The following is a 26951-nucleotide window of genomic DNA, read 5'->3' as shown; positions in this document are numbered from 1 at the left end:
CTCCTCCCTGCTCTACAGTAAACCCTGGATGGGGCTCAGCTTCCTAGCACCTGGTGGTGAGTAACTCCTCATGTTTAGCAAGAAGGAACATTACCTTTGATACTGAAGGTTGAGGTCCTGTGAGTAAGAGACAGCCCCATTCAAGTCTGGTCCCAAAGCCTCCTGAGAAAGACACCAGAGCAGTTAATACCAGTGACAATTTGAGACGCACACTCACACATCATGCAGAAGTGGCTGGTGCTGGGGGTTTAATACCATTGATATCTTTTCTAACCCACTTTTCTATTGGATGCATTAAAGTGACTTACAAAAACTCAGAACAAACCAATCTAAAAAACTAAACACTAGCATTAAACTAGCATGTTAATTCAGAAGCCAAACAATCCTTAAAAGTAGCAATATTAAACATGAAAGCCTCAGTGGTTTTACTGTGGGTTTTTTAAAGTCTCCAGTGGTTGCCAAAAAGCAAACACATGAAGGAGCTTGGTGGATCTCTCCTAAAATGGAGATCTAATACTGTCCTCAGCTCAGTGGCAGAGCTCATATTTGACATGCAGAGGGTTCTGGGTTTTATCCCTGACATCGCAGACAGGGCTGGGGAAGGAGACCTGACTGAAACCAGAGCGGCTGCCAGTCAGTGTAGGCCAGTGATGAGGAACCTGTGGCCCACCAGAAACTGTTGAATGTCAGGTCCCATCATCCACCGCTAGCATGGCCAATGGGAGTGGTGGTCCTGCAACATCCAGAGGGCCACAGGTTCTCCATCTCCAGGAGAGACCAGTGGTCTCAGAATAAAGCAGCTTCTTGAGTTCTTTTTGACATGCATTGTTGCATTCCCAGGATGCAACAGACTCCCTCAGAAAGTGGTGGACTCTCCCTCCTTGGAGGTTGGGGAACATGGTTCACATGCATCGTCTGAAGACCCCATTTGCCCGATCCCCTGGCCTTTCCTGTGCTCTGATTATTTCACACAAGAATTCTCCCATTATGCTGCTGCCCCAACTCCGCCTCCTCAGGTGGCCCCTTCTGCAGCGTGAGAAAAGAGCAGGGGCAAAGCTCAGCAAGGCTGTCCAAGCTCATGAGAAGTTGGCCAGGGGCGTGAGGTAAGGGAATGGGAAAAGAACCCTGAGCAAGAGGGGCTCACTCTGTTCTGGCCAGACTCCATCAGGCTCTGCTGGATAGCAAACTGCATGATCTCGTTGTCTTCATCCTGCACCTGGACAGTCCTGCCATCGTCCTGAATGTGATAGGATTTAGGGATCTCAAAGACGGACTGGTCGACCACAAAGGCAGAGGCTGGAGTAGCCATGTGGGGGGGGAAAAAGGACACCAAGCATTAACCCCAGGGATTGGCAGAGAGCCCATAAAGCAGAAAGCAGAGGTGTAGCAGTATTATTCCATTTGGCTTGCTGGCTTAAGGATGTAATTCTCTCTTAGGGTGAAAAATGGTTTAGCCCAAGGGTGAAGATGCTGACGATGGGCACCTGCTTGGCACAAAGGATGCCCCAGGGTCAGTCCTGGGTGTCCCCCACTAAAAGGGTGCGGACTAACAGGCCACCGTCTTTGCTCCTCCTCCAGCCCTGGGTGGATGGCCCATGTCAGGAGAGGGGCCGTTCCGTGATCTCTCAGCGACCTTCAATACCGCTGACTGCGGCATCTTCCTAGATAGCTTCAAGGGGAGTGGACGACTGCAGAAGGTGCAGAAACCCTGGAGGAGTGCTCTTCAACTCCACAGGGCACTATTTGGTATCCACTGCTATCCAGTATCTATATGAAGCTCCTGGGAATGGCCATTAGGAGTTTGGGAGCACGGCACCATCAGTATGCAAAGCTCCAGGGCTCTGGACATATCTTGAACGAAAAATAGGGAAAGCAGGGAACACCTTTTCACCTCTATCATGGCAACCAGGTGAGCATACAATGTCCACTGCTCTATTTAACAGTAGTGCAGAATCAAATAATAGGGCCACTGAACTGGTCTATCCAGTGGTACACCCCATGAGAAATCAGAAAATAGGGGGGACTTCCGGGGTGGCGCCATCAGCAATGGCGGACTCCCTCTGAACCGGAGGGACCAGCTCAGCGCGAAACAGGTCTTTTCCGCTGCGGCGAAGCGGGGACCCTTTCAAAAATCACAGGCGGATGAAGCCTGTGACCGTGGGACTCGGCGGGCACCTTTAGCGCCCCCCCAACCCGCAAAGGAACCCACTAACGGGCTCCAGAGCGAAGAGGGGGAAGTGGTGCGGTGCTGTGAGTCAACTGCTATTTCCGTGGAGCGAAGCCGCACAGCCATTGCCAGAGAGCGCTGCCTTTTTCCTGGGACAATTTGGCATCTAAAGTAATCACCCGTGAGTACTCAAATATTGAACAATTGGACTTCAAATAAGAACTGGCGACTAGAAAGGAATTGGACTTAAAAATTTATCTTAATTTGGCACTGAAACGGGAAGGTCTAAACAGGAAGTCAGCCTTCCGTTTCCTTGTAGTTAGAAGAAAGCAAAGACAACGTAAACTAGAGCCTAGAAAATTACTTTTAAAGGATTGGTTACCGTTGAACCCCCCTTCGGTAGCAGGAGAAGAAGGGGGATCCTTTTTGGACTGTTTAAACCTGCAGAAGTGAGTTTAAAGTAAAGTAACTTTCCACCGTCCTGACCCTGGAGCGGGGTGTCAGAATTGACGTTTTGAAGCTCATTGACCAGAGACAAATGCTTTTGACAGATAGTTAAAAAGAAGAGTAACATTGTGATTCCATTGTTTCCTTTCGCATTTTAAAGGAACTAATATTGACAAAAATCTTAAAAAAAGAAACTTTGTTGCTATTGTCCTTAAAAGAAAGAACAACCAGAAGTTCCCCCCTAGAGGGGGACTGTGAAATTGTAACCAATTCTAGGGAGCTTGCAGCTGCCACAGATTACAACCGTGGGAAAGGAATTGTGACCTTGCAGGACAATGTTATCAGAAGCACTGTTGGGTGCTTTCTGTAAAATAAATGCCCTATTGGATCAGTTAAGTCAGAAGACTGATTTGATGACTAATGCGGCCAGAACATTTGAACAGGTAGTGGGAAATTATATGGAGCCCACCCAGGAACTTAAACAGGAGTGTGTCCTGACAGAGCAGATGATAGAAGAGGATGTTGCAGAATCTTGGGTGCCAGAGATGGAGAGACTTTTGGCCCAGCAGGAAAATGAGCCTTTGGATTTGATAAATGAACTTGGAAAAAACCAGATTTGGAAAGACAAAATTTGGATTGATTTGGAAATGGGGGTTGGACTGACCCCCCTATGCAGGGATGTTTGGACTTTCCGAGTCTGGCAATGGGCCGTCAGAAGTTTGGAGCTGTTGGGACTTTCAATCTTGGAGAGAATTTGAAACATGTCTTAAAATACCACATGGAGTCTAGTCTGGACTATGAGAAAGGGGCTGATTTGTTGAAAAGGGTCAAAAACACTACCAAGCTGGAGTTCCCACGAGTGAAAGGAAAATATGAAGAAGAGCTGCAGAAGGGACATGGAAGAGATTTGAAGGCCTCGGATATAAGATCACCAGGTTAATGTGCCAGATTAATGGGATAAAAAGGACTGACAATCTCGGGACCGGGGGGAGGGGACGCTGGAAGAAGATTGGATTGTTTTTATTCTCTTTTTTATCATCAGAAATGTTTTATGAACGTTGGAAAAATGTTGAAATGAAATTACTTGGCTCTTGTAAAAATGTTTAAAGAATTAGGTAAAAAGGTAATGGTTATGAGAAGCTGGTAAAAATAAGATTTAAGTCTTAAGTTTAAAGGTTTTTTATAAGATAAGATGAAAATAGAGTAAGGTAATGTAATGACAGAATATTATGAATTACGGAAAGGATTTGCTGTGACAATTATCAATCAAGATACAAGAGATGGGAGGAGGTCATGGAAAGAAGGTAAAGAAAGTGGAGAATTTGAAAGTGATGGTTTTGTTTTTTCTTTTTCTTTTTCTTTTTCTGTTTTTGTCTTTTTTCTTTGTAATTTTAAAAAAATTATTTTTTCAATAAATATCATTATAAAAAAAAAAGAAATCAGAAAATAGGAGAGACGTCCGCAACATGGTGGCTCTCCAGATGTTGCTGGACGCTTGCCATCTCTGACTGCTGGCCATATTGGCTGGGGCTGATGGAAGGTGGAGTTTGCAACCAGTTTGTGAAGGATGCGTCATTGCGTTGAGCATTTTAATTTGTTGTGCAGTGAACATAATAAGGGATCCATAAACACCTAGAGGACCACACATTGGGGAAGATGGCACTATCTATCCCTCTGCTGCACAATGCTTTGGGAGATGATCTCAGGTGAAAAGTGGATTTTAAATATATAAAAATGAAGGAGATATCTTGCATAATTCAGCCTGTGTGAAGGCGCAACCAGGAGCAAAGAGGTCCACACATTTTGTCCACTTAAATCTGACTGCCACAGAGTCTCCCAGAGGAATATCCCAATCTGGAAACCAAAGGGTTCCTCTTACTTGAGTTCCTCCCTCAAACCCTGGAGCAGCTCTCTCACCAGATGGCTGCTGTGCCCCATCTGAAGCCTGGGGAGACGCCTCTTCTGCTGTGCTGCAGCCGTTCACATTCCCAAAAGTAATGCGAGCATTGAGGATGTGGAACAATGGGATCTCTGCAGTTTGGGGGAAGGGAAGAGGGACAGGAGAGGTTGAGTAAGGTCACCAGTTATCCTCATCACGACAGTTTGCTTTGAAGGTGCCCCAAGACAAGAAGCACTGTTCAAGGGGGGGGGGGTTGATGTCTTGAACATGGTGGCAGGTGGGGGGCAGGAAGAGGGAACCACCAGCACAAAAAGGGTCATACCGATTTTAACTGGAAATCCAGGAGGAAAGTCCAAGGTGATGAAGTCTTTGAGTTGAGCAAAATGTGCACTGGTTCTGGCCATCAAGTCCACAATGGGGGTGACCTGCTCCACAAGGGAGAGGGGAAACTGTTCGGACATCCACAAGTTGGCTTTAAACCTACCAGAGATGAAAGTGTCATAAACACATCTGCCCCAAGTAGAGAAATACAGCATGAGTCAGTAAGCAGTCCTCCTCCCCCTCTCTCTGACACAGAATGCAATGTTGATAAGGAGCTAGCAGAGAGTGGGAGGGTGAGAAGTCAGCTCGCTCAAGATGCGCAGGCTGTGTCGTACTACAGCTCCCAGATGGGCGCAGAGAATCAGTGCACGCCCTCATAGATTCGGGAGCATCCACAGACTTGGACTCGGTGGAGAGGTTGGGGTTGGCCACGCAGAGTTTGGAGCTCCCTCTAGAAGTGCAGACCATCGATGGGCGCCCCTTATTGTCGGGGAGCATCTCAGACACCACGATGCCAATAGGCCTCGAGTTGCCAGGCCACCAAGAGACAATATCGTTCTTAAGCTCATCTCAAAGAGGGGGGGAATGCCAAGCCAGTATCTTAAAACATGGACCAAGTGAATGTTGTCTCTTGACTCAAGCCTTGACAAAAGCAAGTATCGCTAATGCTTCTGCACCGGGGGAAATGACATCCTTACACAAAGCAAGCAAGATTTTGGGGAGATGTTAGGCTTCTAATGGAGGCTCCCAGCTGCAGTTGGTGGAGCATTTCTAAAATAAAAGGTGCTGTGGCTTGAGTTATCCTGGAAGACTTCTCTGACTCCCAGGTTCCTGGGGACCATGCTGTGAAGGGCTCTCTCACTGAATGGGTGCTGGGTCTCAGCGCAGGCTCAAATCAAGTGCTGTGAGGCTGCTCCAGCAGCAACTCATGGTCCAGCAGGGAGTGGGCCTGACTTCTGCAGGGAGCATCTGTTCCTCCAGAGATAAACAGAGTGCAGGATTTGCAAGCTGGGGCACAAGAGAAAGGGAGGGAAAACTGAACCAAAGATAACAGGACGTTCAACAGAGTAGTAGCTTTACTTCTGAGTCCGGATGGTCACTTCTTTGGGTCTCCCGATATCTCTGTCTTTCAGGTCAAACTGAGGGTTGAAATATTCCTCAGGAGTGATGGCTGTAGGGTTGTTGGTTGTGGCGTATTCTGTCGTGAGGTCCTGGGGGAAAGAGAAGAGCACAAGGTGGGTGACCAGCAAGGCTTGGCAGAAACTCTTGGCTATCTGTCCAGGTTGCCTCAAAAGCCAATGGTGTCCCCAAAACAGAAGCCCAGGAGATCAGTCGCAGTGGGCCAAGGCTTCCCAACTCAGCAGGTCAGCTGCTCAGAGGGAGAGAGGGGGATTTGGCCTCAAAGTGAGTTGGCTCCTCAGGCAAAAACAGAGGGCAGGATCGGCACAGGGAAACATGAAGGTATCTGAAGGAAGACAGTCAGTGGGGGTGCAGTGGACCGTGTTAGACTAGGACCTGGGAGACCAGGGTTCAGATCCTCAGACCGGTCACTCACCCTCAGCTTCAACTACCTCACAGGGTTGTTGTGAGGAGAAAATGAGGAGAACTATGTGCACCACCTTTAGCACCATGGGAGAAAGGTGGAATATAAATGAAATAAAGTGCTGGCCTTTCACCAGAGGACTTCCAATGTTTATTTGCTTTACATTTAAACAAATTTATATTTTGAGGAGTTGAAGGCAGAACATCTTGGTCGGTGCCCTTGCTTGCTCCGATTACTCCGATTAGCAAGGCGTGGGGCACCTCCAGCCCTGAGGCCAAATGAGGCCTGTCAGGCTTCTGCCTTCCGCCCTACATGGCTGGGCCAAAAGGGGTCTTCCAATGCAAAGCCCCCAGCTTCCAAGTGCAGGGCAGGCCTCTCAGCTGATCAGCATTACAGGGAGCCCATCTTCAAATGAGGCTTCTCCTTTGAAGTTTGCCAGGCATTAACCACCTAACGTAATTACATAATGCTGTCATTATGACATCAGCTGATTGACATACAGGTGGTCCTCCCACCTATCAAAGTTGCTCGGATCCCTTTCTCCACCCCTGGCCTAACCGTGAGAAAACAACACAAGCTGCTGGGAAGGAGCTCAGGCCAACTCCTGCTTTTAAGTCCATGTTTATTACCGTATTTTTCGCTCTATAAGACGCACCAGACCACAAGGCCACAAGTTTTTGGAGGAGGAAAACAAGAAAAAAAATATTCTGAATCTCAGAAGCCAGAACAGCAAGAGGGATCGCTGCACAGTGAAAGCAGCAATCCCTCTTGCTGTTCTGGCTTCTGGGATAGCTGTGCAGCCTGCATTCGCTCCATAAGACGCACACACATTTCCCCTTACTTTTTAGGAGGGAAAAAGTGAGTCTTATAGAGCAAAAAATACGGTATTTATTTTTAAATCAGCAACATACTGTGCTGTTTTATTCTTGCATTTTTTAATGCTAGCCAGTTGAGGAACCAGGAGGTTGAAATGTGGGACAGTGAGTAAATAATAGAAGAGGGGTCCTCTTTTGCTGAAGAGATCAGCCTCAAAATACATTTTGCTCCTATCTCTGTGGTATAAAAACTGGAGTTCCTTGGCTGTTGCAGAAAAAAACACTTCATGGTTCCAGAGGGGTAGAGGATCCAGAACACTTCTAGGCTGCCTAGAGGGACTTCCCCTCATGTTTCAAACCCAGATGCACAAACCTCTTCTCTTGGACGACATCATGAAATATAAAATTCTCTCATAAGAAATTTGTTTTGTATTAAATTTGCAGCACGAACCCTACTTTGCTCCCTTACTTTTATTCATTTTCCTTTGTTTTTCTTTATGTATTTTCAATTGTACTGTTAGCAGTTTTCCAGTAAAAGACTTAAAACCATAAAAAAGGGAAAAAAGACAATGCATTTTGCTCACCTGTTGTGCCCCGTACTCATGCTCGATGGTTCCCAAAAAGGATTCAAAGGGGTTTCTGTCAGCTGGAGGAAAGGGCGGGGGAGGAAGCACAACTGCAGTGTTATCTCTGTCATGCTAAAACCTTCCCACTGGGAATTGCGCCATCCTCTTGACCATTTGGGTGGCCCTTTTCTAAACCGTTTACAACTCAAGATATCCTTAGAGGATACCCACACTGTTCTGACTTCCAGCTCACCCCAAAGTCGCATGAAACAGCAGCAGGCCCTGCTTAAAACAGAGCCCCAAAACAGACCAGCTGCTCTTCCCACAGCCCTCCCAGCCTCCTGAATTATAGAGCAGCAGCAGCATGCCTGTGAACACATTTCATTTTGCAGGGGACTGAATTTTGGCCAAGCTGTCACCAAGGAATTGGGTCGTAATGTCTGGGCTCAGAATCAAATATGCCTTGCCTGCAGGAGGGTGATCAACCTCGGCCCTTTCCTCCCACAGGACCAAATTACCTCTGTATCTCCTCTTCTCTTCTTCTGTCAAGTGCTCTGTTCTGATCTTGGTCACAACATTCACGTTGTTGGCTGTATAGACCTTGAGGGAAACAAGGAGGAGGAGGGAGAGATGTAGAGAGCCCAGCTAGTTCTGGAAGCCCCCATAGAAGTGGCTATGGGGTAACTGACAAGGAGGGTCCCAACCCATCCTCATTCTTCCCCAATTCCCAACACAAAGGTGCCAAAGCACCATCTGTTGGCCAGCTAAAGCATCTCATTAGGGCCCTCTTGTGGAAGGGTCTCCTCAGGGAGGCTCACCTGGCGCCTTCCTTACATAAAGCCTTCCTCTTCCCTATCGCCTTTGGCTTATTAAACTATCTGTGGCCGTTTAAACTCTGAGGGGGAGGACTGTTTTTGTTTGCTACTATGAGATGCATTTTTGTAAACTGCCCTGTGATCCACAGTATAGAAATTTTAATAATAACAACAACATCTCAATATATAATATGCACAGTAAGCTCTTTGGAGGGTACAGCTAGCCTGTGTAATTCTGGTAGGAGAAAAAGGGAATTTGCATAAGAACCTCCACAGCCGTACCAAAGGCCCACTGCGTCCTTTGAAAGCAGCAGGCCAAAACACCTCTCATTAAGTTCTCAAGCAGAACTTCATAGTGAAAGAGGAACACTTGAGAGCCAGTGTGGTGTAGTGGTTAAGAGCGGTAAGACTCATAATCTGGTGAACCGGGTTCGTGTCTCCGCTCCTCCACATACAGCTGCTGGGTCACCTTGGATCAGTCACACTTCTCTGAAGTCTCTCAGCCCCACTCACCTCACAGGGTGTTTGTTGTGGGGGAGGAAGGGAAAGGAGAATGTTAGCCGCTTTGAGACTCCTTCAGGGAGTGATAAAGCGGGATATCAAATCCAAACTCTTCTTCTTCTTGATGCCTCTCAGAGACATCCCATCATCAAAACCACCTAAGAGCATAACAGCCCTGCTGGGTCAGGCCAACCGGGGCCCACCCAGTGCAGCCTCCTGTTCTCACAGTGGTCAACCAGGCGCCTCAAGGGGAAGCCCACAGCGCAGGACGCAAGCCATGAGCCCCCTCCCCTCCTGTGGCTTCCAGCAACTGGCATTCAGAAGCATTTACTGCCTCCAAATGAACGTCATTGATAGCCTTCTCCTTTGTGAACTTGCCCAATCTATTTAGAGCCTCTTGACATGGAGGCTGCATTTCTCTGGAATGTTGCCTAAAGCTGCCAATGGACATTTCTTCTTAAAGCCACTGAAACTGGTCCCAGAGAGTTCCAGAGGCTCATTTCACCCTGTCTTTTGCTTGTCATGAGTACACTGCCAATCCATGTTTTTGTCAGATAGCTGTACATGCTTACACTGTGAGACAATGAAGCCCATTATTTGGTGTTTGCTTTTCCCAGACCATCTGAGGCCTTGTGAACCTCATTCATGCCACTCTTCCGAATCAGAAGCAAAGGTTTTCAGGCTGCATGCACTTTTCATCAGGTGTCAAGTCCTCATGGCTGCAAATTAAAGCTCTGTGGAAGGGGGAGATTTGTGGGCAACTCCTGGAGAAATCTTAAAATGCTGAGCAAGGCTCCTAGCTGTCAGGGAAAAGGGACATCAGTACAAGAGCAACAACTGACCTTTGCATCATAATCGCTCACCAATTCACTCTTCTCAGTTCTCCAGACCCAGAAGCCAGACGTATTTCTGCAAGAGACAGGAAGCTATCAAAGAATCTGTGCTTCTGCCTTTACAAACTGGCTGTTGGAAGTGCAACAGCAAGGACCATTGGGTTTGTAACTCAAGAACTGACTCTGTTAGTGTTAACTAGCCAAGAGGGTGCCAGGTGGAGGTGTTGCATGATGTACATGGAGGTAGCATGTACATGGAGGAGAACCATGGACTTGAGCACCTTGGAAGAAAAAGCAGCATATAAATGTGAAAGATAGCTAGATAGATAGATGATAGATAGATAAATACATACATACATTCACTACCCACCTCTTTAAGGAAAGAACCAGGAAGGGACTCAAACTCCCACCAGCCCCCCCGTGCACCTAGGGGAGCCCATTACCACTCCATGGTGGCCTTGGCATAGTTTCTTAGCAGGATGAGAGAGAGAGAGAGAGAGAGAGAGAGAGAGAGAGAGAAGAGAAGAGGGGAAGGCTTCCTCCACCTCCTCAGAGGCTTTGGATATGGGGACAGACAGGGGTTGGGGAGCTCTGGATGCCTCCTCTCCCTGTGCCAGACTCTGAAACTGGGGCTATGTGAGATCTAGGGCAGGGGTAGCCAACCAAGCAGCCTTACTTATGGGGGTGCCATTGCAGTTCAAAATGTCTGGAGGGCACCAGCCTGGGCAAGGCTGCTTGGGGAACAGCTGCTGGAGACCCAAACTTGAGCCTTGTCCCTCCCTCCCAAAGGCAAAGGAGAGCCTGAGAGCTCTGGCCTCCTCCTCCTCCTCACCTTTCAAAGGCAATGTTCCTCGTGTCCAGGCAAGTGCTGATGATGGGAGAGGTGAGCCGCCTCTCCACCTCCTTGGTCTTCGGGGTCATGGAGTCCAAGGTCAGGCGCTTGATTTGCTGGGTGATCTCAAAGCGCTCTGTGGCAACCACCTTCTCATCGTGGTTCACCTCGATCAGCTCTGCCCAGTTCCCAGTATCTGGAGAGAGGAGGAAGATGCCTTTCTGGGCTCCTGGCCAGCACATGCACACAAAGGCCCTTACTTGGGAGTAAGAGAGTGATCTTTATTTGGGCAAGTAACATGACAGGCTCAGCAACAGACAGAGGGCTCAGGAGTCACAACTGAGGAGTTCAGGTGCAGAGCAAAAAGTTGAAAACTGGACGAAAGAGACAGAGAAGTTCCTGTGAGTTCCCTCGCCCACCTGACGAGCTTTTAGGGACAAGGCATGGCCTGCTCACTCACTCACCTTGTGGGGATATCAGGATTGATATCCGTTGGGGGAAGAGCAGCTACTCCCAAGTGTGAAGGCAGCACCTGGTTTTGGTTTTTAAACTGATTGCTGGGTTTAAAATGGTATAAGGTTGATGTTTTCCTTTATACTTTTGGATTATTATTTTTTCAACGAAAGAATATTACTGTGCATCACTTTGAGTGTGTCTTTTTTTTGGCAGAGAGCCAGTGTGGGATGGAGGTTAGAGTGTCTGACTAGGCCCTGGGACAAGCCAGGGTTCAAATTCCCACTCAGCCATGAAGCTCTCTACCTTAACTTGGGCCATTCCTTGCCTCTCAGACTAATCTACCTTTGTTGTGAGGACTAAATGAGGAAGGGGAGAACCATGTAGACCACCTTGAGCTCCTTGGAGGAAAAGGTGGCATATAAATGCAACAAATAAATGAACACATAAAAAACATTATGAACTGTTTAACCCAACAGCTTGGGGAAGCTGAAGCATTGCAAGGCACATTCTGCTTACTCCTCTGTAGACCAATAACAATAACCAAGGACAGTGATAGCCAACAATGGGTGCCCAAAGGATAGTAAAGGCCTAATGTGGTCAGGTGACATTAATGGAGCCAACTCAGGTAGGTGAAGGGCTCTGCAAGTTTCTGATTTTTGCAGAGCCCGTCTTCAAGTGGAATGAAAACACCATTTCCTGGGCTTTGTAAACAAACCAAGGCAAAGGTTTTCAGTTAGGCCTTTTTGCTTTACTGAGCAAGAGGCATCACCTGGGTGTCAATCCAGAAATGCATGTTGCACTCTTAGCCTTTGGGGGGAAAACCCAAACATTATCAAGGAGGCCATGTACTCCACCTCTACCTGCCCCACTGCAGAGAGACTGTCTTCCTGCACAACTCACAGCACAATCCTAACTATGTTTACTCAGGAGTAAGCCCTATTGAACTCAGTGGGGTTATTAGGATTGCAGCCTTACTTTCTGCCTCCAACAGACTGCTGGGTTCACTGTTGGTCATGCCTCTGACTGATGGAAATGCCCCACCTCTTGCCCTCCAGGGCCCTGCAACCCCAGCCTGCAAGCCCTGTCGCCCTGTCGCCCTCTCTGCCTACCTTCTTCCCCCCTGAAGATCAGACTGCGCTTCCCTCGTTCCCAGCTCATGTTCTCAAATCCCAGCAGTGTGATGTCAACTCGCAGCTTTGCACCGCTCTTCCAGATGCGGCAAACATCGCTGGGGCAAACTCTGGAAACCAGCGGAACTGTTGGTTGTTGGAGAAAGGGAGAGAAAAGAAAAGTACCTTTTGCAAAAGAAGACACCAATGTCCAAGGTCCCCTGTGAGGTCAAACCCGTGGCCCACAGAGTCTGGCCTTCTGCTTCCAGGACTGGCCTCCTGGAGAGTTCCAGGAATCCCACCTGCAGCACGGCACTGGGAGAGCAAGGCTTCAGGAACATCATGACGAGCTGCTGCATGTCAAAATTTACCACTATATGCTTAACCCAGTAGCTAGCTGTCTTACAGCATCCAATTCCAAACAATAAATCTGCATTTTGCAGACTTTTCTCTCACCTGTCCAGAATCTCCTCCCTATCAGTTTCATTGGAGGACCCCACCCCAAGTTCTAATATTACAAGGGAGGAAAATCTCTCAGCACCGCCCATGAACTCACAGGCCCCTTTCCAATCATGCTTTTTCCTAAACTGGGTGGCGGCAGGTGAGGACCCTGCAGTCCCTCCAGATGCTGCTGGACTCCCAACTCCCACCACCAGCAGCCAGCCTTGGCAAGGGCCAGGTGAACAGGAGCTGTAGCCCAACAGGGTGTGCAGAGCAGCATGTTCCTCATCCCTGATATAGCATTTCCTTGTAGGGAAGATGCTCTCACCTCTTGTGGTTCACTATCTAGCATGTGGTTTGTATATGTGCACTCAGGTTAAACACAGACCCTTTGGGGGCTCTTAGGGAGTTTTGGCAGGACAGACACATAGACATGGTGCAACATAACTGAAAACAAGCAAGTCCCAGTAAGAGTGAGCTGAACAGAAAAGGAAATACACAGCCTCAAAGAAAAGAGAAGGAAATTTAATTCGAACGTACCCCAACTGGTGAATTCCCATTTCATTTCCACATAAAAATCTGGTGTCTGTTGGAGGAGAGAAAAGAGCACAGTTGTGATGTGTGATTCAGACTGGGGTAGGGCCTATAAAATCCAATGTGTTACTTTAAAATGAAATTAATGCAATATTGCACAAATGGCATGGAACTTGAAGCCTGCAGGCCTCATGATGATGAAGTGGCCACATCATTAAGTGGTTTCATAAAGAGAACTTGGTCAACACACAGATGAACAGCAGGCGGCTGGCTGTTCTGGGTGCTCTTTAAGCTCTTACCACCCGCTGATCTTTGAGGCTTGCAAAAAGCCCTGTGATTTGAAGCTTCAACAATCAGCCAATAGCTGAGGCATCAAAGCGCTTTCACCAGCCGTGACTTTATAAGACCCACAACTGATCTCATATATGGCAGCAGGTGGGTATGGCTTGGCCAAGTGGAGAGGTCAGGAGGGCCCAGTAAGGCCAGTGACCAAAGGTTCCCTGCTGCTGTTGCATTAAGACATTAGACAGAAGTATTAGGCATCTGCTGTTCTTTTCACTGTGTTCCTCCAATGACCGCAACACCCCACTTCATATCCTTCAGCACAATTTTATGTACATCTACTCAGAAGTCCCCTTCATGGATCACTGCCTTGCCGTGATGAAGGGGCTTGAATAACTCAGAGAAGCTATGAACTATGCCGAGCAGGGCACCCAAGATGGACAGGTCATAGTGGAGAGTTTTGACCAAACGTGATCCACCTGGAGCAGGAACCGGCAAGCCACTCCAGTATCCCTGCCAAGAAAACTCCATGGACAAAGACAACAGGCATATAAAAGTTATGACACTGGAAGATGAGCCCCTCAGGTCGGAAGGCGTCCAACATGCTACTGAGGAAGAGCGGAGGACAAGTACAAGTAGATTCAGAGCTGATGAAGCGGCTGGGCCAAAGCCGAAAGGATGCTCAGTTGCAGTTATGCCTGGAAGCGAAAGGAAAGTCCAATGCTGTAAAGAAAAATATTGCATAGGAACCTGAATGTAAGAACCATGAACCAAGGTAAGTTGGATGTGGTTAAAAATGAGATGGCAAGAATAAATATTGACATCCTGGGCATCAGTGAACTAAAATGGATGGGAATGGGCAAATTCAGTTCGGATGACCATCATATCTACTACTGTGGGCAAGAAACCCGTAAAAGAAATGGAGTGGCCCTCATAGTCAACAAAAGAGTGGAGAAAGCTGTACTGGAATGCAATCTCAAAAATGATAGAATGATCTTGATACGAATCCAAGGCAGACCGTTTAACATCACAGTAATCCAAGTTTATGCACCAACTACTGCTGCTGAAGAAACTGAAATTGACCAATTCTATGAAGCCTTAAAACACCTTCTAGAAATGACACCAAAGAAGGATGTTCTTCTCATTATAGGGGATTGTAGGGAGTCAAGAGATAAAAGGAACAACTGGCAAGTTTGGCCTTGGAGTTCAAAACAAAGCAGGGCAAAGGCTAATAGAGTTCTGCCAAGAGAACAAGCTGGTCATCACAAACACTCTTTTCCAACAACACAAGAGACGACTCTACACATGGACATCACCAGATGGGCAGCATCGAAATCAGATTGATTATATTCTCTGCAGCCAAAGATGGAGAAGCTCTATACAGTCAGCAAAAACAAGACCTGGAGCTGACTGTGGCTCAGATCATCAGCTTCTTTAAATATTTAATATTTTATTAAGGATTTTCTTGTTTTACAGAAGTAAGTATAATGCCTCGTATTTTTCCCCCCCATGTAACATTTTTACAAATCCGTTTCATTTGTTGAGGCATTAGGGGGAGAAGAAAAAAAGGGAAAAAGAAAGGGGGGTGGAGAGAGGGAAGATGGATAGGGATGGGGTCGGGTGGCAGTGTTTCTATTATGTTTAATGTATGTAGAGTTTGGTGTCAGCGTTGCTTGTGTTGTTCACTTGTGTTCCTTTGGTGGTGAGAGAGGTTGGGGTTGGCCTAGGGTGTGATTGTTTACTTGTGATTGGCTGTGGTGATCTTTGTTTTCGTGTGTGAGTGAGGTGGGTGGGTGTTTTGGATCAGGTTAGCCATATTGATTTGTATGCTGTTGGCGGATTATTGTCACTGTCCTGTTGGGCTGTGTATGTGATAAAGGGGAGCCATACCGGCATGAAGGCATCTTCTTCTGTTTGTCCCCGTGTCAGTTTCAGTTTATTAGTTAATTTTTCTAGTAGGGCTGTTTCCCATACTATTTGGTACCATTGGTCCATGTTTACTCCTGACAGGTCTCTCCAGTGTCTGGTTATGGTGTTTCTGGCTGCTGAGAGCAGGTGGGTTATGAGTTCTTTGTGGTGTAAATGGGCATTGTTGTCTTGGAAGATGTTTAGTAGGGCCAATTCTGGGGTGATGTCTATTACTTGCTTACTTGCTATTACTTACTTGCTATTACTTACTTGCTATTTTACATATTTCTTGTATGGCTGTTGTCCAGAATAGTTGGATTTTGGGACACTCCCACCACATGTGGAGGTATGTGCCTGTGGAGGTGCACCCTCTCCAGCATTTTGGTGAGGTTCCTGGGTGTATTAGCGCTCGTTTCCTTGGTGTTAGGTACCACCTGTAGGTGAGTTTCAGTGTGAGTTCTTTTCTTTTCGTTGATATGGATTCAAAGGGGGGTTTAGACCACATTCTGGTCCATTGAGTGGGGTTAATCTCATAGCCTATGTCATTGTTTTTTGATTGCGTCTAGGGGGTTTGCGGGATTTTGGAGTAGTATTTTGTATATTGCAGATACCGTCCCTTTACCGTTTCCCTTTGTTGTTAGGAGGAGGTTTTCGAAGGTTGCCTAGTTGCTGCTGCTTTTACTGTTGGGTTGTTTAAGAGGGCATGTAGCTGGTGTTGTGTTAACCAGGGCATTTGGGTGTCTTCTAGTTTGCCTTGTATTTCTTGTGTTGACAAGGGTTTGTTATTTTTATAAAAGTCTCTTAGGCGATATAAGCCTTTGGTTTGCCAGGTTTTTATCTGGAGGTTTTGTGCTGCATGGTGGAATAATGGGTGGTATGCCAGGGGGATTAGTGGGGATGGGGTTGGGGATAGTTTGCCTATTTGTGTTTTCCATGCTTTGAGCATGGTCTGTTAAGTGTTGTGGGAATTTTCTTTAGTTTGTTTGGGAGGAGTGGGTATGTTGTGGTGCAGGTATTTTCAATTGTGTCCCTCTCTAGGTGTACCCATTGTTTTGTCTCATCTTCTAGTATATATGGGATTACCGTATTTTTCGCCCTATAAGACGCACTTTTTCCCCTCCAAAAATGAAGGGGAAATGTGTGTGCGTCTTATGGGGCGAATGCAGGCCTTCGCTGAAGCCTGGAGAGCGAGTGGGGTCGGTATGCACCGACCCCTCTCGCTCTCCAGGCTTCAGGAAGCTATCCGCTACCTGTGGGAGACCCAGCTCTCCCAGGGCTAGCGGAGAGCTTGCCTGCACCCAGAAGCTTGGGGCGCGCTGAGCTCCGCACGCCCCAAGCTTCGGGATTAGTGCAGCGCTCCGCTAGCCCTGGGAGAGCCGCGCGGCTCTCCCTGGGCTAGCGGTCTGCTTGCCAGCACCCAGAAGCTTGGGCGCGCTGAGCTCCGCACGCCCCAAGCTTCGGGATTAGCGCAGCGGTCCGCTACCCTGGGAGAGCCGCGCGGCTCTCCCACGGCTAGCGGAGACCTTGCCGGCACCCAGAAGCTTGGGGCGTGCTGAGCTCCGCACGCCCCAAGCTTCGGGATTAGCGCAGCGCACCTGGGGGGGAAATAAAAAATTTTTTCCTTTATTCCCCCCCAAAAAAAACTAGGTGAGTCTTATGGGCCGGTGCGTCTTATGGGACGAAAAATACGGTATATGGCGTATTTGGTTGGCATTGTAATATGCTTCTATGTTGGGGATTCCCCATCCTCCTTCTGAGGTGGGGAGGTGCAGGTATTTGAGGCTTATTCTTGGTTTTTTATGTGAGAAGATGAAAGAGTGTAGTTTTCTCTCCCAACTGAGAAGTTGGGTTGAGGGGATCCAGATTGGGAGGGTTTGGAATAGGTAGGTTAGTTTTGGGGGTGTGATCATTTTGATCATGGCTATTTTGTCTGAGAGAGTGAAATTCATGTTATTCCATCTCTTTAGGTCTTTGTTAATTTGTCGCCACAGGGGCTTGTAGTTGTGGAGGTACAATTTATTGAGGTTTCTGGTTATTTGTACCCCTAGGTATCTGAACTTGGTGTGGCAAAGTTTTATTTTGGTGACCTTCGTGAGTTCTTTTTGGGTGTGAGGAGGGGTGTTGAAGCACATAGCTTCTGACTTTGTAAAATTTACCTGTAGGCCCGACACCATTGCAAATGTGTTGAGTTCTCTGATTAGGGAGGTTGCTGTGCTTATGGGGTCTGGTGTTGTGACCATTAGGTCATCTGCAAAGAGCCCTAATTTATAGGTTCTGCCTTTTATTTCCACTCCCTTGATGTCTGTGGCTGCTCGGATGCGGATTGCTAAGGGTTCCAGGGCCAGGATAAATAAGAAGGGAGACAGTTTGGCATCCTTGTTTCGTGCCTCTTTGGATAGCTATAGTATTAGAATCCATATTGTTAGTTCTGCATTTTGCTGAGGCTTGGGAGTATATTTGTTTGAGGGTTTGTAGGAAGTTGGGGCCAAATTTCATGTTAGTTAGTACTGCTAGTATGTATTTCCACTCCAAGCAATCAAAGGCTTTGAGGATGTCTAGGGACATAATTGTCAATGGGAGTTTGGTTGCCTTGCTGTGTTCGATCAGGTTCAGTAGTTTCCTGATGGGGTCTGTTATATTGCGGCCAAGGACAAAGCCAGTCTGGTCTGGGGCTATTAACTTGTGTAGGAAGATTTTTAGGCGGTTGGCCAAGATTGATGTGAAGATCTTGTAGTCTTGGTTTATTAATGAGATTGGGCGGTATGATTCTACTTTGAGGCTGTCTTTTAGTGGTTTTGGGATGGAGACTATTTTGGAGTGGGTCCAGGTTTTGGGGATGGGGCCCCCTTTTATGATGTCGTTGAATAGGCGGGTCATGTAGGGCATCAAGGGTTCTTTGAATTTCCTATAGAATTCTGCTGTGAAGCCGTCTGGGCCTGGGGCTTTGTGTGGTTTCAGGTTTTTGAGGACCGCATCTATTTCCTCTGGGGTGATAGGGCTGTCCAAGAATTCCTGTTCCTCATCAGTTAGGGTAGGCATGGACAGTCCTGCTAGAAATTTTCTGATTTCCTTCTCTGGTGGGTTATGGGAGGTGTATAGGTTGGAGTAGAATTCTGCAAATTCTGAGGTTATTTCTTTGGGGGAGAATGTTATGTTGCCGTCTTTTTTGGTGATGCAGTGTATTCTTGTTTTGAGTGCTTTTTTCCTACATCTATTTGCTAGTAATCTGGAGTTTTTCCCTCCATATTCGTAGAAACGTTGTTTAGAGTATAGAATGTTGATCATTGTTTTGTTAATTTCTAGGGAGTCTAGTTCTCTCCTTTTTTGTTCTATAAGTTTGAGGAGTTTTTAAGATCCTGTTTGTTTGTAGCGTGATGAGAGGGCTGTGATGTCTTGTTCTATTTTGCTAATTTTTGAGGAGGTTTGTTTTTTAAGGAATGTTTTCTCTTTTATGCAAGCTCCTCTGGTGACCGCTTTCATTGCGTCCCATAGGAGGGGGGTTGTTATATTGTTTACATCGTTTTCCTTGAAGTAGTTTTGGAGGGTTTTTGTGAGACTCTCTCTAATTTGTTTGTTTGTAGTTAGGATGGGACTGAAGGACCATGATGGGGTGGTTTGTGTTCCTTCTCCTATTTTAACAATGACTTCTACTGGGGCGTGGTCTGTGATTTTAATGTTACCTATGTTTGTTGATTCCACTGAGGGGATCAGACCCTGTGTGAGTAGAATGCTGTCCAGTCTGGACACCGTATCATGGCGTCCCGATTGGAATGTATGGCTGATGTCTCCCGGGTTTTGCTCACCCCAAATGTCGTAGAGACCCCTGTTTTTTAGCATTTTTAGTAACTTGTAAGGGTTCCTAGTTGTTGGGGGTTTCCTTCGGAGGAAGGTTGCCCATGGGGTTGTAGGGTGGATATCTTTCAGGGATATACCTTTCATATTTAGATTGAGGTCCCCTCCTAGGATTGCTTCCCCTTCAGAGAAGAAGAGGAATTTGTTTAGTGTCTTCTGGAAGAATTCTAATTGTTTCGTGTTTGGGGCATATATGGAGCCGATTGTCAGTTTGATTTTGCCATCTAGTGTCCCTTTAGCGAAAATGAATCTGCCTTTTTTGTCCTTGAGGACTGTTGTGGCAGTGAAGTTCAGGTCTCTACTGAGTATTATGGCTACACCATGAGCTTTCCCTGAGCCTCATGCGACCCACTGTTGACTGAAGCGGGGGTCGCTCAGGAGTTTGCTGCCTTTGGGTGGGTTGTGTATTTCTTGTAGGAAGGTGATGTGTGGTTTCATGGTGTTTATGTATGAGGTGATGCGTTTCCTTTTGATGGGGTTTCCCAGCCCCGTCACATTTAATGTAATTGCTTTTAGGTTAGCCATCTTGCTTATCTATTATGTGGGGCGATTCCCTGCCAACCCGTTTGGGTTGTCTTGTATCTCTCTCTTTGTGTTGTTTAAAGTACCAGTGGGGTTGTGCTGACCTAGGGTGTGGTGGGTGGGGGGCTAGTGGGATTAGAGTGAGATTTGGGTTAAAGAGTAGGGGGTAAGTTGTAGGGAGTTTCCTATATGTAGTCATATAGGTGTTTGTTTGGGGTATTTTGGGCCATCTGGCATTTAGCCAGTTGGTCCTAGGTCTCAGCTGGTGTGGAAGGCCATGTTCAAGGACAGGCCATCCCCCCTGTTGTTTGCGATAGGGGGTGATCAGCAAGACAGTGTGAAGTGACTTTGTAACATCGCTGTCAGGTATAAGGTTCATAAGAAATGTTGCCAATGTTATGAGCAACATTGTTGGTGTGTTGGTGTGGGGATGTGGGTGCTGGTACGCTCTGGTGCCACCATAATGCTGGTTGGGTATCAGATTTTAGCCTGATTGTGGGTTGTGTTATTAAGGTTGGAGGAGTTGTTTTTCCTTAGTATGGAGTATGGGGGTGTTGAAGGTGTGGGTGATGGGGAATGTGGTTGAGGTCGTCTGGACTGGTGTTGGGGTGGGGATTTCTGTGGGGGTGCGGGGCTGGGGGGGTGTTGATGGTGTTAACTAAATCTATGTTAAACATTAGGAAGAACTTCTTGACAGTAAGAGCTGTTCGACAGTGGAATTTGCTGCCAAGGAGTGTGGTGGAGTCTCCTTCTTTGGAGGTCTTTAAGCAGAGGCTTGACAACCATATGTCAGGAGTGCTCTGATGGTGTTTCCTGCTTGGCAGGGGGTTGGACTCGATGGCCCTTGTGGTCTATTCCAGCTCTATGATTCAATGATTCTAGTATGTGGACCGAGAACTCCCAGAAGTGCAAGCTGGATTTTGAAGGGGCAGGCAGAAGAACCAGATGCGCTGGATTATGGAGAAAGCTAGAGAGTTCCAGAAAGACATCTACTTCTGCTTCATTGACTATGCAAAAGCCTTTGACTTTGTCGACCACAGCAAACTATGGCAAGTTCTTAATGAAATTGGAGTGCCTGATCACCTCATCTGTCTCCTGAGAAATCTCTATGTGGGACAAGAAGCTACAGTTAGAACTGGATATGGAACAACTGATTGGTTCAAAATTGGGAAAGAAGTACAAGGCTGTATACTGTCTCCCTGCTTATTTAACTTATATGCAGAATTCATCATGCGAAAGGCTGGGCTGGATGAATCCCAAACCGGAATTAAGATTGCCAGAAGAAATATCAACAACCTCAGATATGGAGATGACACAACCTTGATGGCAGAAAGTGAGGAGGAATTAAAGAACCTTTTAATGAGGGTGAAAGAGGAGAGCGCAAAATATGGGTTGAAGCTCAACATCAAAAAAAAAAAAAAGATCATGGCCACTGGTCCCATCACCTCCTGGCAAATAGAAGGGGAAGAAATGGAGGCAGTGAGAGATTTTACTTTCTTGGGATCCATGATCACTGCAGATAGTGACAGCAGTCACGAAATTAAAAGATGCCTGTTTCTTGGGAGAAAAGCGATGATAAACCTAGACAGCATCTTAAAAAGCAGAGATATCACCTTGCCAACAAAGGCTCGTATAGTAAAAGCTATGGTTTTCCCAGTAGTGATGTATGGAAGTGAGAGCTGGACCATAAAAAGGCTGATCGCCAAAGAATTGATGCTTTTGAATTCTGGTGCTGGAGGAGACTCTTGAGAGTCCCATGGACTGCAAGAAGATCAAACCTATCCATTCTTAAAGAAATCAGCTCTGAGTGCTCACTGGATGGACAGATCGTGAAGCTGAGGCTCCAATACTTTGGCCACCTCACGAGAAGCGAAGACTCCCTGGAAAAGACCCTGATGTTGGGAAAGATGGAGGGCACAAGGAGAAGGGGATGACAGAGGACAAGATGGTTGGACAGTGTTCTTGAAGCTACCAGCATGAGTCTGACCAAGCTGACGGAGGCAGTGGAAGACAGGAGTGCCTGGCGTAGTCTGGTCCATGGGGTCACGAAGAGTCGGACATGACTAAATGACTAAACAACAACAACTCAGAAGTCAATCTCGCAGTCATCTGTATTAAGTAGCAATCTAAAACACTCATACCATTGAGGTTGCAACCCTGCATGCACTTATTGCGAGCATGCTCAACTAAAGAATGGGTAGCTTCCCCCCAGGGTTTTCTCAGAAATTTTACATTTCTCGTCTATAACTGAGCTGAGGCCTATCTATGGCTTTTAAAATGAAGGTTATGGAATTAAAAAGAACAGGCAAGCTAAATAGGCATCATTCATGCCTCTCTATTTACCTCATTAATTTTTTGGAGCAATTCTGGGACCCCACCAAGAGTGGTGGACGTCTGGTGGTAATCCCTATGTTGCAGGATCATGTGGACCATCTCAGGATCCCCTGTGCTGACAGCTTCATGCAAGACTGGAAAAAAGACAAACAGAGGGAGGCTAAGAGAGAGGGAAAGGGATTCACGTCATGCTGGATACTTGGCAACCAGTGAGCCAGTTTAAACAAGAACATGAACTTTCACATCTGCTTTTCTGGAACTTTCTTAGCTCCCTGGACAGCCATCCTCAGAAGCTCCAGGGCCTGCCTACACCTTCTGCTGAAAGCATAGAAACATCTAGGCCTAGAATAGACATGCTTTAGCCTGGTCAGATCTACTTTTCCTTTTGTTACTGGAGTCCCCAAATTTATCAAACAGAGTCACGTGCAAAAGACGTAACACTAGAATGAAAGAGCAGAGTGCCTCTGAGCTGTTTTCAGTACCAGAACTGAACTGGAGCTTATAAACCTGTCCTACAAAAGTTCACGCCTGCTTAACCCAAGCTTTCTTTGTTTCAAAAGTCTAATTTAAAGGGTGGTGGGAACTGTGTTGTTGGTGCCCTATTTAAATAAGTGGGAATTGGAATTCCTTGCCCAGGAATCCAAGTCGTGGTTCCTTGAAGCACCAAATCAACGAGCGATTGACTAGTAGACCAACAGCTTTACCTTCTGCCCAACACTGGTCTAGGCCCTGCCTGAAGTTCTTCCTCTGTTCTCCTCCCTTTTGCTGCAAACATGCCTTGCTGCAACCCCTTACCTGTCCATCCCTGTGCATTTTCTTTGGTGACATCTGCTTTATGCCGCAGGAGGACTCTGACAGACTCGATGTATCCCAAAGAAACAGCAAGATGCAATGAGGTCCGGCCACGGGGATCCCGCTGGTCCACATCCTGCTAAAAAGCCAATAGGCAGACCTCTTCTAAGGCCTCTGCTATAGTCAGCACAGGTCATCAAGGATGTACAGAGCTAAATATGAAAGCTGACAATGTTTCATGGAGTCTATGCTGACAGCTTCAATGCTGTTGGTGTTGCTTATAAGGACACATAGGCAGGCAAGCTTAAAATGAGACAGCAATCCCAAGAGAAATCAAACTGATCATCCTTTATATAGAGATAAGTAAAACACCCTATGCAATGAAATTATGAAGAGACAAGGAAGAAATTCTGGTCTCAAACTGCAGCTCATGTGGGGCACCCCACCAGCGGTCTGTGAAACAGACAGATTTTGCCTCCTTCAATGTTTTGCAATTAAGAATAAACCATTTTTCTCCTGGTAGGTTCCACCAGCATCCAACTCAAGCAGCAATCTTATACTGAGTCAGATCATTGGTCCCTTTAACACAATATTGTTTACTTTCCCCAAACTTGTGCTCTCCAGATATTCTGGATACAACTCCCCTCTGCCTTAGGGCCATTTTGGACTGCAATTCCCATCAGCCACAGCAAGAATGGCAGGAGGCATCTGGGTAGTGACAGGCTGGGGAAGGCTGGTCTACCCAAGAGTGGTGGCAGCTCTCCCAGATGGCAACCGGCCTTCCTATGTGAGATCATTTGGCTAGAGATGCTGAGCACTGAACCTGGGGCATTTGGTGGGCAGAGTTCAACCCCTGAGCTAGGATCTCCCCTGCAATAATCATGAAAGCACTTGTGGGAAGAGGTTCCTCCTTTCTTTTACAAACTGGAGCTCCACAAGAACTGTGTCAGCAAGTTCCTCCAGGCTCTTACAATTTCCCAGCTCTTTGTGAGTGGGCTTTGGGAGCGAACGGGGAAGCCTAGTCTGCTGGGACTTTATCTCACCATCGTGCCTCCCCTCTTCACCAGCCCAGATTTCTCCTACAGGAGGGGTGAGGAATCTGTTGCTGGGCTCCAACTCCTATCATCCCTGACCATGGATTGGCTATGCCAGCTGGGAGGTGGGAGTCCAACAACCCACAGGTAAGCAGCGTTCTTCAACCTTGGGTCCCCATATGCTGCTGAATGACAAAACCCACCATCCGCAGCCAGCTTAGCCTATGGTCAGGGATGGTAGGAGTTGCGGTCCAACAACATCTGGGGACCCAAGGCTGAAGAACACTGCAGGATCCTCTCCCACTGAGTATCCTGCAGGATGAGGCCTTCCTGCACAAGTGTTGGCCCAATAGGGTGAAGCCATCTTCTCTCCAGCACTTGCAAATGGAGACACTCACATTCTTCTGTGAATGTCCTAAGAGGCCTGGGACTGAGAGGGACTTCTGTGTACAAAGTCTATGTCCTCCCACTGTGTTATTCCCCCTCTTGTCCCCCCCCCGAAAGCTGAAAAGAAGCTTTTGCCCCCCCAAAAAAGAAGAATCTGGCCTCTGATTTTCTGTACCAGGAATTGCTGTCATCCTATTCAGCTACAAGAGGATGCTATGGCAAAATGCCTGCTGATGCATATACCAGGCAATAACCTTTACAAAGCAAACTTTGTAAAATGACTGGTGATGTTATGGAAACAGATGGTCACTGGGATTGGACCCCCACTTGGGGGACGGACACAGTCACACACACACACACACACACACACACGACAATGAGCGCTCTTGACAGACCACTACAAAATGCAAACCACACAAGGCAGAGAAAGAGCCACTAGCATGCAAACAGCAACACACACTTGCGCCTTACCTAGGTCTTTCACTACTAGCTTTAGAAATCTGAAACAGAAGAGCATCTATAACTAAGGGGGAAAAGTAAAAATCAACAGTGAGCCAAAGAGGAAAGGTCATGATCATTTTCAGTACTGCTGGTGGGAGTTCTATTGTGCAATCAGTGCTGTACACAGCACTGCTTAGGGCAGCTTTCCCCAACCTGATGCCCTCCAGAGCGGTCCCAGCCAGCCATGTTCCCAACACACCACACATCAGTTTGTGCTGGTTGAGGCTGATGGGAGCCGTAGTCTGGATTTTCTGGAGACACTAGGCTGGCAATAGTGAGTTTAGGGCCACGTGGGCCAACACACACAAACACACAAGTTACACTGAAGTTGTAAAGTTAGGCCCAACAACAGATAACCAGGTTTTTCACTGGCCAATGTCCCGCATTTCAGATGATTTAGCAATTAAGATTCAACCTATCTGCAGATTACCAAAACCTCACCAGCAATAAAATTGTATGTCTGCTGACTGCAGATGGGCTAACCTCTGTGTGAAGATGCATAAGGCTGCAGGGAAGATATCAAAGGATCCTGAGATCGGTTCTGGCCATATGTAGATTACTTAAGCTTAACTGATAAACAAATATTCTTTAAATCACAGGTTCAGGCACAATCCCTATGCACACTTTCATGGGATTAATTTAGTGAAATTTAGTTCCACAGTAAAAGAACTGCTAGTCCTTGTAAGAAGGAAAGACCGTATGTGATATTTTCCTTACCATTCAGAATTTCAGCTACACACCAGGACCTCTAAGTGACAATTGGCACCTGCTGCCAATTGCAAGTTGCAAGTTCCTTGGGGAAGGGGCCTGAGGTTTTGGGTGTATGTGTGTGTACGGAGACACACAATAACCACAACTGCGATAACAGATACATTTAAAACCAAGTTTAGCATTATGGGCCTAAGGGGTTATGGGGCAAGTTGGTCTATCTCAGTGTTTCCCAAACTTTTTTGGGCAACGGCACACCTGTTTAAGGAAAAAAATCTCGCGGCACACCACCGCGGCACAGCCCCGTGACGTCAGCGTGCAGCGTCACGCCGGGAGGGACGGACGAAAGTGAAAGTTTTTTCCCTCCCCCTTGCCGGGGAACCTCCAAGCTTTGGGGGTGGGAGGAGGCAGCAGAGCGAGGGACTGAGGGACGGCGGCAACTGAGGCGGCGGCGGCTGTTGTGGTGGTGGCGGCGATAGCGGGCGGAGGAGGGGGCGGCGGCGGGGCTTGAGGAGCCGTCGCCGGGAGTTGCTGCTGCTGTTGTTGCTGCTGCTGCCCGGACATGCCGGCCTCCTCCTCCTCCGCTGTCTCGCACTCCTCCCTTTTGCACGCGCTGCCCCGCCGCTCGGCACCACCACCGCGGAGCCGCCCCCGGCTCGACGCGGATCCTCGCTGCCGCCGCCTCTCACCGCCCGACTCGCCCGCCTCCCTCCCACGGCACACCAGCCAATGTCTCACGGCACAGTAGTGTGCCGCGGAACACCGGTTGGGAAACACTGGTCTATCTGAACACAGCAGCCCGCAAATTCCCAACTCAGCTCTAAGCCTGCGGGAAGCTCCCCCTGCCTTCAGAACTTGCCTAACACTGCACACAAATCACTCCTTCTGACTGGGCAGAGAAGGAAGTGAACAAGTTGACCAACTTCTCCAAAAAGAAATCAGATTTTTGGAGGGGTGGAGAAGAACAATTCTCTGCTTTACCAACAACAGTAAAGAGTGGTTCAGCTTAGCAAAGTCCCAGGTTTCCTTGTGGTCTCCTTCCATCTAGGCTAGCAAGCATGCTCATCCTCCTAGTGGCCTTGCTTCTTGGCCCCACTTGGACAGTTTCCAACATTTCCCAGACACCAACAACACTGTTTGTGGACCACTGTAAGCTTCAGTTAGAAGCCAGCTGGTCTTAAGAAAACCAGGCTGTTGTACAGTTGCTTTGGAGAACAGCCAGCATAGCAAGAAAAGAACGGGTGGCAAAGATGGAGCAGGGGGAACATAACCAGAGAGCTCTGGGTTCAAATCCTCCCATCATGATGCTCACCAGGTGACCTTGGAACAGTCACTCAGCCCAGCCTCTCTC

General features: G+C 47.4%; 1 protein-coding gene and 1 long non-coding RNA gene across 6 annotated transcripts in view; one reads left to right on the top strand and one right to left on the bottom strand.

Annotated features, from left to right (window-relative positions):
• The window catches only part of LOC309517099, a 393909-nt gene that overhangs the window by 360940 nt on the left and 6018 nt on the right, over positions 1–26951 (top strand). The gene's annotated exons all lie outside the window — the stretch shown is intronic.
• ANKRD13A (ankyrin repeat domain 13A) overlaps positions 1–26951 on the bottom strand; it is a 35447-nt gene that overhangs the window by 6916 nt on the left and 1580 nt on the right. Inside the window, exons 2-14 of one of the 5 annotated variants that reach the window (XM_082196091.1) lie at positions 22974–23109; positions 22188–22312; positions 13287–13332; positions 12306–12452; positions 10741–10936; positions 9918–9984; positions 8278–8359; positions 7778–7839; positions 5916–6046; positions 4837–4994; positions 4532–4645; positions 1145–1296; positions 95–162 (exon numbers count right to left, since the gene is read on the bottom strand). In XM_082196091.1, the coding sequence (XP_082052217.1) occupies positions 95–162; positions 1145–1296; positions 4532–4645; positions 4837–4994; positions 5916–6046; positions 7778–7839; positions 8278–8359; positions 9918–9984; positions 10741–10936; positions 12306–12452; positions 13287–13332; positions 22188–22312; positions 22974–23109 (1484 nt within the window). Of the gene's footprint in view, positions 1–94; positions 163–1144; positions 1297–1616; positions 1852–4531; positions 4646–4836; positions 4995–5915; positions 6047–7777; positions 7840–8277; positions 8360–9917; positions 9985–10740; positions 10937–12305; positions 12453–13286; positions 13333–22187; positions 22313–22973; positions 23110–26951 lie in introns of those variants that run through there. The other 4 variants (XM_082196092.1, XM_082196093.1, XM_082196094.1 and 1 more) reach the window with 4 other exon arrangements.

This window comes from Podarcis vaucheri, assembly GCF_965113315.1.
Source record: "Podarcis vaucheri genome assembly, chromosome: 13".
NCBI classification, from domain to species: domain Eukaryota; kingdom Metazoa; phylum Chordata; class Lepidosauria; order Squamata; family Lacertidae; genus Podarcis; species Podarcis vaucheri.
This window is presented reverse-complemented; position numbering and strand designations above follow the sequence as displayed.